The sequence below is a fragment of the Bison bison genome, unplaced genomic scaffold (genome assembly GCF_000754665.1).
Source record: "Bison bison bison isolate TAMUID 2011002044 unplaced genomic scaffold, Bison_UMD1.0 scf7180017864030, whole genome shotgun sequence".
NCBI lineage: Eukaryota > Metazoa > Chordata > Mammalia > Artiodactyla > Bovidae > Bison > Bison bison.
In genome coordinates this window covers 1,850,092-1,861,946 of record NW_011494602.1, presented here as the reverse complement: position 1 = coordinate 1,861,946, position 11,855 = coordinate 1,850,092, and the positions used below count along the sequence as shown (strand labels likewise).

General features: G+C 45.0%; 1 protein-coding gene across 17 annotated transcripts in view; it reads left to right on the top strand.

The window, feature by feature from the left end:
- The window catches only part of SLX4IP (SLX4 interacting protein), a 222,678-nt gene that overhangs the window by 192,900 nt on the left and 17,923 nt on the right, over nt 1–11,855 (top strand). For all 17 annotated transcript variants that reach the window (XM_010834201.1, XM_010834210.1, XM_010834202.1 and 14 more), the window contains one exon: nt 3,463–3,551. In XM_010834201.1, the coding sequence (XP_010832503.1) occupies nt 3,463–3,551 (89 nt within the window). The remainder of the gene's footprint in view (nt 1–3,462; nt 3,552–11,855) is intronic.

The following is an 11,855-nucleotide window of genomic DNA, read 5'->3' as shown; positions in this document are numbered from 1 at the left end:
GTATCCTATCATTTTGCCTTTTCATACTGTTCATGGGATTCTCAAGGCAAGAATACTGAAGTGGTTTGCCATTCCCTTCTCCAGTGGACCACATTCCGTCAAATCTCTCCACCATGACCTGCCCACCTTGGGTTGCCCCATGGGCATGGCTTAGTTTCATTGAGTTAGACAAGGCTGTGATCCTAGTGTGATTAGATTGACTAGTTTTCTGTGAGTATGGTTTCAGTGTGTTTTCCCTCTGATGCCCTCTTGCAACACCTACTGTCTTACTTGGGTTTCTCTTACCTTGGGCGTGGGGTATCTCTTCACGACTGCTCCAGCAAAGCGCAGCCATTGCTCCTCACCTTGGACGAGGGGTATCTCCTCACTGCCGCCCTTCCTGACCTTCAACGTGGGGTAGCTCCTCTAGGACCTCCTGCGCCCGCGCAGCCACGGCTCCTTGGACGTGTGGTTGGTCCTCCTGGCCACCACCCCTGGCCTCGGGCGTGGGGTTGCTCCTCCTGGCCGCTGCCCCTGGCCTCGGGTTTGGAGCGTGGAGTATCTCCTCTTGTCGCCCCCCCCCGACCTCGGACACTGGGTATCTCCTCTCGGCCTCCCCCACTGAGCTCGAACGCAGGGTAGCTCCTCTCGGCCGTTCCTGTGCCATCGCAGTCTGGTACTCTCGGCCGCTGCCCCTGACCTCGGACATAGGGTAACTCCTCTTGGTTGCCACCCTTCAGGTATGGGCTCCTCATTTGATAGAACTGGCAATTTTGAATTCTAGTTCTTTTTTTAAAAAACTATTTTAGTTATTTATTTTTTTAGCTGTGCTGGGCCTTAGTTGTGGCATGTGGGAGCTAGTTTCCTGACCAGGCATTGAACCTGGGCCCCTGCTTTGGGGGGCTTATGGAGGTCTCTTGAATTCTGGTTCTGATTCACTGATGAGCTACTGTATTTCAAGATTGTCATGTTGGGAGAGGAAGTACAAATAATGAATTCTGTGGCTTCATTTCCCTTTCCAGAAAGCCGGAAACAGACTGGTTATCACTTATCTCAATAAGATGTTCTAAGCATTAGTGAATAAATATTAACTGCTTTGTTAACTTTGTTTTTCTGCCTTTTCAATGTCCCATCTATAGTTACCTAGCCAGATAAAGCATCCATGTAGTGAAAGTGAAAGTCACTCAGTCGTGTCCGACTCTTTGCGACCCAATGGACTATACAGTCCATGGAATTCTCCAGGCCAGAATACTGGAGTGGGTAACCTTTCCCTTCTCCAGGGGATCTTCCCAACCCAGGGATGGAATCCAGGTCTCCAGCATTGCAGGCGGATTCTTTGCCAGCTGAGCCCCAAGGGAAGCCCAAAGCGTCCATGTGGGGTCAGAGGTTAAACACACCCAAGCCCCCTGCAATGGGGGTTTCTGCCTGAGGACCAAAAGGGAGAAACAGAACAGCACGTCAGGCCCCGGTTGCAGAGACTGAGCAGCTGCACGTCTTGTGGTGAGCTGTGAAGCACCAGGGCAGGGTTCTGAGCAGGGTAAGCGGAGCTGTTGTTGAAACTGCTAACCCACTTGCCCCAAGTAGAATGAGTTGGAGGAGAGAAGGCGACCCCCAAGGAGACAGCAGGTGAGGAGAGAGTGGATCCCAGAACATCATTTTGATGTAATTTAGCCTCTCCAAGTGGTTGAGGCACTGACTGTGCAGGAGTCATGTGTCTGCGTAACTGACACTTTCACGCCTGTTCTCTGTCTCTGTCTCTGGGCCCTCCCACTGACATTTCTTGTGGGCAGTGTGCATTGTATGTAAAAGGCTTCACTTTCATGACTCAGAATAATAAAAATTGGTTACATCTAAAAGGAAGGCTTTCCCTTTTAGAAACAATTAGCTTTCTTTCCGTTGTAAATACGATACATGTGTATTATACAAACACTGAGGCAGTTGTTTAGGCGCTGAGTCATGTCTGACTCTTCTGCGACCCCATGGACTATAGTCTTCCAGTCTCCTCTGTCCATGGGATTTCCCAGGCAAGAATACTGGAGTGGGTTGCCATTTCCTTCTCCAGTTCAGCCAGTGAAGTGAAGTGAAGTCGCTCAGTCATGTCTGACTCTTTGTGACCCCATGGACTGTAGCCTATCAGGCTTCTCCATCCATGGGATTTTCCAGGCAAGAGTGCTGGAGTGGGTTGCCATTTCCTTATCCAGGGGATCTTCCCGACCCAGGAATCGAACCCAGGTCTCCCACACTGCAGGCAGACACTGTACCGTCTGAGCCACCAGGAAGATCCAAGTAAGAAAAGGGGGAAGAGAAGACCCTCCCACTCCCCATCCCCCACCCCAGAATATTCACTGTTAACATGGGCTAAACGTCACTCCAGACATCACCCCAGAGGTCCATGGGGGCTGCGTGGATGAATAGAGAGATGGACAGACAGACGGAGAAGCAGGCACATTTACTATTCAATCATCCTTTCATTGAATGTTGAGGAGTCTGGTTCTGTGATTCATTTCACCTTCCCCACCCGGAAGTCAGTGGTTTTGCTTTAAGAAATTGTAATCATAGGTCGTTGCGACTGTGGTATAGTTGGACCGGCTTTCCTATTGCACATCTTTTAAAATTTATTTTATTGTTTCTGGCTGCGCTGGGTCTTTGCTGTGCGCAGTCTTTCTCTAGTTGTGGCGAGGGGAAGCTACTCTCTAGTTGCGGTGTACCAGGCTTCTCACTGCAGTGGCTTCTTTTGTGGCAGAGCACAGGCTCAGAGCAGGCTTCAGGAGTTCAGGCTTATGGACTCGAGAGCACAGGCTCAATAGTTGTAGTGCACGTGCTTAGCTGCCACACCACATGTGCAGTCTTCCTGGACCAGGCATTGAACCCACATCTCTTCCATTGGCAGGCAGATTCTTAACCACTAGACCCCCCAGGGAAGTCCTTCTATTGCACATTTAACTGTTTCCTTAAGAATGATCATTAATTCCTAATCTCCAACACTGCTATTTTCATAGCCTGGTTCAGACTGGGAATTTGCCCTGCAGCCTAGGGAACCTCTCCAAGGCCAGGTGACTGAAGAGGGGAGAGGGAAACTAGCAAGAACACTGACAAGGTGTGTTTTCAGATTTCCTCCCTCTTCCTATGTATGTCTGAACACTCAGCAGTAAATGTTGATCCTGTCTCCCAAATGTGAGTCTGAACAGAAAACAGCAAACTGACCCAGGAGGAAAGCTGTGATGGCCCTGGGTGCCTGGGGCTTTCTAGGGATACCATGGTCCAGGGGCTCAGGTGGATCCATCTGCAGCCTCCTCCTCTGCCCCTGGAGCTTTGTGCTTGTCCTGTGCTGTTGATGGCAAACCCTGGAAGGAGGGGAGGGGAAAAGACACGTGTCTGATACGTACATGCTTATCAGTGTAAGGCAGAATTCTTGGACCAAGCATTTCTGTGTTCAAAGTCTTTTGATACCTTGAGTGATGTGATTTCTTTCCTTTTGTACAGAACTGCAAGTGTTTCCCGACAGGTTTGTGGTCTGTGTAAGTCAGCTTGCATTCAGTCGTGATCTTTCGGCAAGTCAGAGTGAAGATTTGGTATGTATTAAAAACTCTATAAGCAAATCTGCTTAAATGAAAAGTTACTGTAATAAATAGAACTGTTGAGCCCTCAATGCATGTTTTAAGGAACCAAAAATATCCTATTTTGCGTGATAATATTGATTCATTGATATGCTCTTTTTTTCCTGAAGACTTCTTGAGAATTTAGCGTGATCAGTAGTATAGCAACATAAAATGAGAAAGCAGATACTACAAAAACTGTGAAAATGCTTCTGATAGTATTTAAATGAAATATAAAGCATTCTTTAAATGAAGTGAGCAAAATCCACGTTTCCACTGGAAGCTTTCATTGGGGTCAGTGGCTTTTGAATTCTATTCCATGGTGAATCACTGACATTTTCATGGAAACCAGTACTTTTCCCCAATGTGCTGTTTCTTAGCTGATAGGATTTGTTTTCCCTCTCTTTTCTTGTGCTCAATTTTGAGCTCCGTCAATCTTATTTCTGTTTCAGCAGAGCTCTTTATGCAGACAAGTAGATTCTGAAAATTCACTCCTAATGTTATAGCTTACAGCCTTGTCTTTTAAGCTTAGCACATACATTTGAGAGTCTCCGTGGGGTGTGTGTGTGTGTGTGTCTTGCTGCAGTCACAGCCCAATCTGTCTGAGCTTACCTCTGTACCAATTTTTGTTTTTCATATTTTTGGACTTGTGACTTGAAACTTTAACAAAAAGGAAAAAGCGTCTAGCAGACCTTGAACCTGGACATGATATATGTCATGATTATTATGCTTCTAAAATAATTTGTGGGGATATTAGATTACCCCTTATGTTTGTTATCTTTTAATCCATTTGAAATTTGGCCCTCATGGTCCAAAACCAGCTTCTTATCTCATCTTAAATAAATACATAAGAAAAGTGTTTTAGAGACTAGAAGGCTGAACAGAGACCCGAGAAGAGTCTTCTGAGGATTCATATTTAAATTTAGATACCTTTGTCCAGAACAGGTGAGCCCTTCAGAAAATGCAATGAGGCACTTATTCCATCTAGCAGCTAAACTCTTAAGTATACACATTAAGTGCAATAAATGAAGCACATCTAGTGACAAGTGTTAAAAGTTTATTTCAGAAGCATTTCTAGAATGTTGAATTATTTTAGTAAATTAACAAATACTAAAGTAATAATGCTGCTGGCAAACAACTGTAATGTAATATAGCTTAACTGATTCTCAGACCAATGAAAACAGTGATTTGTGGTTCGAGAAGACAATTGTACCACAAAGTATTACTGTTTTCAGATAGAATACAGAAAAAATTAGATCTTGTATGACATGTAGTATTAATACTTAATATTTTCAATTATTAAGGATGAGTTACAACATCTCCATACAAATGAAATATCATCCTCCTTAGGGGCACTGGTATTTGTACAGATGTAAGCTTTCTATAGCTGCTGTCATATAAATCTTATAATCTGGAGGACTTCCTAAATGTGAAGAATTTTCATTATGAAAAGTTGACTGGTCTGAGCATTTTGCACAAGCCAGTTCCGTTTTCTTATCTTCGAAATGTTCTGATATCCAGGGATAACACTGGTAGCTCACCAAGTCAGCTTATGAGAAAAGTGCCATTTCCATCTTGAGGCTTTTTCACTGTTTTGCATGCTTCCCTTTAGCTGTGGTCAGCCTTCAGCTTCCCTTGTCCCCACCTCTGACCATCCTTCACATGCACACTTCCCTCGGTCAGCTAATGCTGGGCACTGACGGAGCAGCTTCAATCCCTGGCACCTCCGAGCCCCTCTCTGTGTGTCCAGCCCACCTGTGCAGCCCCTCCTCGTGGTCCTGTCCCCCATTTCCTTTCAGCGCCTGCTCCAGGAATAATAGCACACCCAAGTCAAGCAGGGGGCCCTGTCACCCACAAATGCCCCATCCAGCCAAAACCCTAGTCCTTCCGTCCCAGGTGCCTCCGAGTCAGTCCTCCCTGACGATTGGCCTCTGCAGAGCCCTCCCGTCCCGGCTACGTGAAGATCAAAGAACACCTTTCCCTGCCAGGATGGCCTCCTGCTGGTAGACGCCTGTGGGGTCTGGCCCTCCTCTGACTAGCCCTTGAACTTCCTTTGTCCCTTAAAGCTTTGGATCATTTTATCCGTTCACAGGGACACTCGCCCCAGGGCCAGATCCATCTCGTTTCTCTCAGTAGTTACTTTCCAGGAACTAGGGGAGGCCTGGGAGTGGGCTTCCTGATTGGCGTATTGGAGCCGTTTTGGGGAAGAACATCAATCATTTGTCCGGTAACTGTTGACTTCGCTCCCTCTTGCCCAGCTGCAGAAGTGGCGGGGGAGAGTGGGCACCGGGCAGAGCCTGGCCGCCTTACTTGTGCTGTGGCCCCAAGTAGAGGTTGCTTCCTCCTACCCCTTTCCTCTTTTCCTATCGGATCTTCAGTGTTGAAGTGATGACTGGCTGGAAAACCTGGGAGCGTCTGTTCAGAGCTGCTCCGCCTGGATGCAGGGCAGCCCAAGAGAGCAGCCGTGCCAGACTAAGGAGCACCCAGGGAGCGCCCCATCTTTGGGGGCCGAGTGAGTGCAGCCACACCGCTGCCCAGCACTGGGAAGGTCTGTCTCCCGCCCTGCACGAGGGCCCCATGCGGGGAGGCGCTCCATGTTGCAATAGCTCTGTCCCGAGTGCCCTTGTGCCAGGGATGTGGGAATCGTGCTGTGTACTTTGGGAAGAAAGGGCATGATTACGGGATGAGTCACTGTATTTTTCTTACTACAGTTTCTCATAAGAAATCTCGAAGCCCTTATAGTCTCAGTTTTGGAACTATTGCTAGAAGTGGGTCCTTTTGCAGTTTTTACCTTTAGTTTCAAAGTTTTGCTTTTCCCCCACCTTCTTTTTCTTAAAAATATGAACAGCAGGAAGCTCAGCAATGTTGTCTTGCATATTTACAAACCCAAGTCCCTGTGTCAAGACTGCTTTCTCTGATGTAAAGCCTGGGAACCTTTGGGAAAGTCAAAATTATTTCTCATTTTTATTATTCCTTTATTAAGGGAAATAACCAATAATAACTGAAGCCATAACTTTACTTTCCAAAGTAATAAGTTTATTGTGTAAATAATCACAGACCCATCTGGATCTGGGACATTTCAGAGTCAGCACAAAGCTGCTGTCTCACAGAGCGTTGGTTACAGCCACTCCTAGTCTCTGGTGGCCCTTCCCATCTGTTCTTACCATCACATTCTAACATAATTTGCTGAGTGCTGACTCTGTGCCAGGAACTCTGGCAGGCACTGCGGAAACAAAGAAAAAGAAAGAAATCATTCTTGCCCTCAAGGAGCTTACAGTCTTGCAGATCAAGGGCTGTGAAGGTGATCTGGCGACCCAAAAATTTTAATTTAGGTAGAGCCTCCCTTTTTTTTTAAGGCGTATCCATTCTGTACCTTAATGGTTCATTTGGCCCCTCTCTACAATTCAGAAGGAAAGTTCAAAAGTCTTATTTTCTTTTAAACCTAAGCTGTAAAAACCTGTGATTCTTTGGGAAATTTAAAAATGGTGTTTAATACTAGTGCTGCAGAAAAGTAGATGTGGGCGCTAAGATGTTTAGGCTGTCTTCCTCACCTTCCTTTGACATGTGACCAAGCTGTGAAAGCATCTGCCAGGAGTCTTCAGAAAGCACTACCCCTCGCCAGAGCATCCTCTCAGTGGAAGGGTTGCTGGCATGCCCGACAAGGGACAATAGTTAAGCACTAAACTATCGTTCAATCTTAAAGAACACTCCATCTAGTTTATGAGTATAAAATTGAAGTGAAAATGAGTCTAAAGAAGCAATAAACTGCCCTTGCCTGGGTTATTTTTAGCCTGGCTGTTCTATTTCTCAGTTGTAAGTAACTGAACCTCGGTGGGCCTTAGTCCTCCTGTCAGTCAAGGGAGAGAGTATCTGAGTATATCAAAAATCCTTTCTCACACTGTTTCTACCAGAAAAAGTGGATGAAAATACATCTAAATAAAAATCACAAAATAATTTTACACAAAAGAGCACTTGACTTGTAGCTTTAAAAGTTGAGATTGGAAAAAAAATTCAGGGGAGGATTATATTTTAATCTTAGGAAAGATAAATAGAAATTGAAACATTTTAGTCCTGAATTTTTTGTTGTTGATGTTCAATCACTAAGTCATGTCCAACTCTTTGTGACCCCGTAGACTGCAGCATGCCAGGCTTCCCTGTCCTTCACTATCTCCTGGAATTTGCTCAGACTCATGTCCATCGAGTCAGTGATGCCATCCATGTCGTCCCCTTCTTCTGCCTTCAATCTTTCCCAGCATCAGGGTCTTTTCCAGTGAATCAGCTCTTCGCATCAGGTGGCCAAAGTATTGGAGCTTCAGCTTCAGCATCAGTCCTTCCAAATGAATATTCAGGATTGATTTCCTTTAGGATTGACTAGTTTGATCTCCTTATAGAAGAAATAAAAGAATTTGTGTACTAACTTCATAACCCAACAACAGAATTCTTTAACTTTCATGAGCAAACTTCCATATAAGTTTAAAACAGATCATTCAAGAAAGGAACTCTTTTTTAATACCAAAAAATTAATAAGTAGTGGATGATTTTTCTATGTTTTTCTTACTGTATCATAGACTTTAAGAATCCATTCTTCTTCTTGTATTTCCTAAACAGTGCTAGTGGTAAATTATATGGAAGCCATTAACAAGAGATTCATGTAGCACTAGGAAATTTTCCTTGAGTGGGAAGAGGTAATTTCCATATTTCACATTTCCCACAGTGTTTTGAAGTTGGTTTTTTACTTAATAACAGCTTACCAAAATTGTACATGATCACTGTACAAAAAATTTCAGAATCAAAACATATACAAAGAAAGTAAAAATTACCCATAACTCCCAACCCAAAGATAGCTTCTGTTAATGACCTAGTCTGCACTCCTCTATACTTCATACTTGATAACTGAGGTTGGTCTGTATTTAGTTAACAGGACCCATTCATTTGTGAATTGTGTGTTTATGTCCATTTTTCTATTGGTATTTTTGTATTTCACAAACTTCTTACTATATAAAAACTTCTTACATAGTAAGGAAAATAACTTTCAGTGAGTTTATCATTTTCTTTTCAATCACATGTCATTTTTGCTGCTTGGTAGATGTCTGTGTCCTCGACAGGGCCTGTGGATGGGCCGGATAAGGATGGGAACTATAGCAGCATCCATCACACACCTGTCCTGCGCTTCTGTGGATTGGCAAGGGAATGATCCTAATGGAAATGCTGTGTGTTGGGGGATGAAGATGCTCTTGGTTGGTCTGGTCTGTCTACAATAGTTTTTTTAGACAATGACAGAGACCATAAGAAAGCTTTTTCTCATGGAATATCATTTTTTTTTTAAAGATGAGCTATCCTTTGTTGGTATGGGACTTCCCTGGTGGCTCAGATGGTAAAGCGTCTGTCTACAATGCGGGAGACCTGGGTTCGATCCCTGGGTTGGGAAGATCCCCTGGAGAAGGAAATGGCAATCCACTCCAGTACTATTGCCTGCAAAATCCCATGGACAGAGGAGCCTGGTAGGCTACAGTCCATGGTTTCGCAAAGAGTCAGACACGACTTAGCGACAGGGCAGGGCTATCCTTTGCTTGTATGTTCCAGTAGCCTGATCTTTTGTTCTCCTTTCCTAATAATAAAATTCTCCCAAACAGTTAGCCAGCAGTGTTTGTTAATGAGTTGTCTCCTGTCCCCTATTTCCAGCCCTCCAAAGGAATCTGCCCTTGGCCGAGTTAGAACAGGAAGGATAGATAATTTAGCGTAGAAATTGGCTTGGTTAGAATAGTTAGAGAGGGTAGATAGAATGGGGAAGATCAAAAGGGTAGTTAGAATAGGCTGTGTCTATGCCCCCTGATCCTTTGTGCCTTTGCCCCATCATGTACCTTTCCTTCTGAGAAACCTATTGTCTCCCTTTGATGACCACTTAGATGATTGATTGACTTAGGAAAAACATGACAGGGAATAAAACAAGTGAAATGGGGACCTGACTTTGACCACCACCTCTCCCCTCACTCACTTGATGACCTTGGACAAAGCATTTGGCTTCTTGGGATTTGTTAAGCAGAAGTAAAATGATGCCCGGGACTTCCCTGGTCCAGTGTTAGAATCCTCCTTCCAGTGCAGGGGACTCAGGTTCAATCCCTGGTCGGGGAACTGAGATCCCATACGCCTTAGGGCAACTAAGACTGTGCCCTACAACTACTGAGCCCTGGTGGCACAACTGAAGAAGCCTGCGTGCTGCAACAAAGACCCAGGCAGTCAAAAAAAAAAGAAGTAAAAGTGATGCCTGCCATGCAAGTGAAACGATGAATATAAAAGTGTCTTGTAAATTCTAAAGTGCTGATGCAGTAGTAATTATCATCACCATCATCATCTCATCATTCCCGTCCACCATTCTTCCTATTCTTAACCTGAAGAAGAGCTCATTTAAGTGCCATTAATGCTAGATGAAATTAAAAGACGCTTACTCCTTGAAGAAAAGCTATGACAAACCTAGACAGCGTATTAAAAGGCAGAGACATTACTTTACCAACAAAAGTCCATATAGTCAAAGCTATGGTTTTTCTAGGAGTCATGTATGGATGTGATAGTTGAGCCATAAAGAAGGCTGAGCACCCAAAGGTTGATGCTCTCAAACTGTGGTGTTGGACAGGGTTGTTGAGAGTCCCTTAGACACCAAGGAGATAAAATCAGTTAATCCTAAAGGAAATCAACCCTGAATATCCATTGGAAGGACTGATGATGAAACCGAAGCTCCAATACTTTGGCCATCTGATGCAAAGAGCTGATTCAGTGGGAAAGACCCTGATGCTGGGAAAGATTGAGCACAGGAGAAGGGAATGACAGAGGATGAGATGGTTGGATGGCATCATCAACTTGATGGACATGAGTTTGTGCAAGTTCTGGGAGATAGTGAAGGACTGGGAAGCCTAGCATGCTGTAGTCAGTCCATGGGGTCACAAAGAATCAGACATAACTTAGCGACTGAACAACAACAATACCAGATTAGCAAAGAGCTAAACACCTTACCCTCTGTGCTAGTGAGCTTCTGAAGAAGCTCAGTTCTTATTTTTCATCTCATTTGCCAACCCAGCATCATTTTGCAGCTATAAAAACTAACGTACCAGAGAGTTAAGTGACACATCCTCGTTTAGCCAGCAAGTCGGTGATGGACAGAGGGACACAGCAAAAGCATAAACTTGTGACCTCCTGTGGGAGCTCTGCTCACCACCATCCACAGGGGGAGGAGGGAGAGAAGAGACCACCCACTTAAAATGCCTTTCTTTCCAGTAGCTGCCAGTAGACTCCCAGTGAGACGCTGCTTTGGAGGAAGGACCCGGCCACTGCTCTAAGGTGCAGAGGAGTTGGGAAACAGCAGATTTTTCAGGCTGGGTTCCTAAAAGTGCACACAGCCCCTAGAACACCCACTGTGAGAGAGCACAGACCGAGACGACGTGCAAGGGATCCTGTCGGGAACGTTCATTAGTAAACAGATGATTTAGAATTCGGTGCTTCCTTTCCCAAGCAAGCAAGGCTGTATGTGGGGCGAGGTTCCCAGACTTGTCCACAGAAGCCGTTGCTATCATGAGATTGGAGACTTGGAAAGGGGGTCTCACTGTCTGTTCGAGGGAGATGGGAAGAGCTGTTCCTTCTGTATCCCTGGGCAGAGAGCCAGCTCTGAGCAGAATTGTGAAATGAGACAGTCATCTAATGGCTTTGCTCAGGCTCTCACGCCTCTTTCCCACCAACAGCCAGGCTTGTAGTGGGCCTCGCTGGCCAGGCCTAGCACCCGCCCGCTGTCCTGAGCGTTTCCTCACCTCTTTCCTCTCCCATCCTGTCCAGACCCACCTGCTCGGCCACAGGAGACGCTAGGGTAAAGATAACCACCACCAATGAAGGACTGGTGACCTTCCTGCGGGTGCTGGCAGTTTGCAGCCCCAGGCTTCTGTGCGGGAAGGTATTTTTGAATAAGAGGTAGGGTAGTTCTGCCGGGGTGATTGCCATTAAGTTTCTATTTTTCACAGCTGTTTCCCTTCAACTTTTAAACTGGGCATTATTAACCTCTGATTCATGAATCATCTGAATTTTTTTTTAAAGGGGGATATGAATTTTTATGACCAGTGCATTTTCTTGGCAAAACTCTATTAGTCTTTGCCCTGCTTCATTCCATATTCCAAGGCCAAATTTGCCTGTTACTCCAGGTGTTTCTTGACTTCCTACTTTTGCATTCCAGTCCCCTGTAATGAAAAGGACATCTTTTTTGAGTGTTAGTTCTAAAAGGTCTTGTAGGTCTTCATAGAA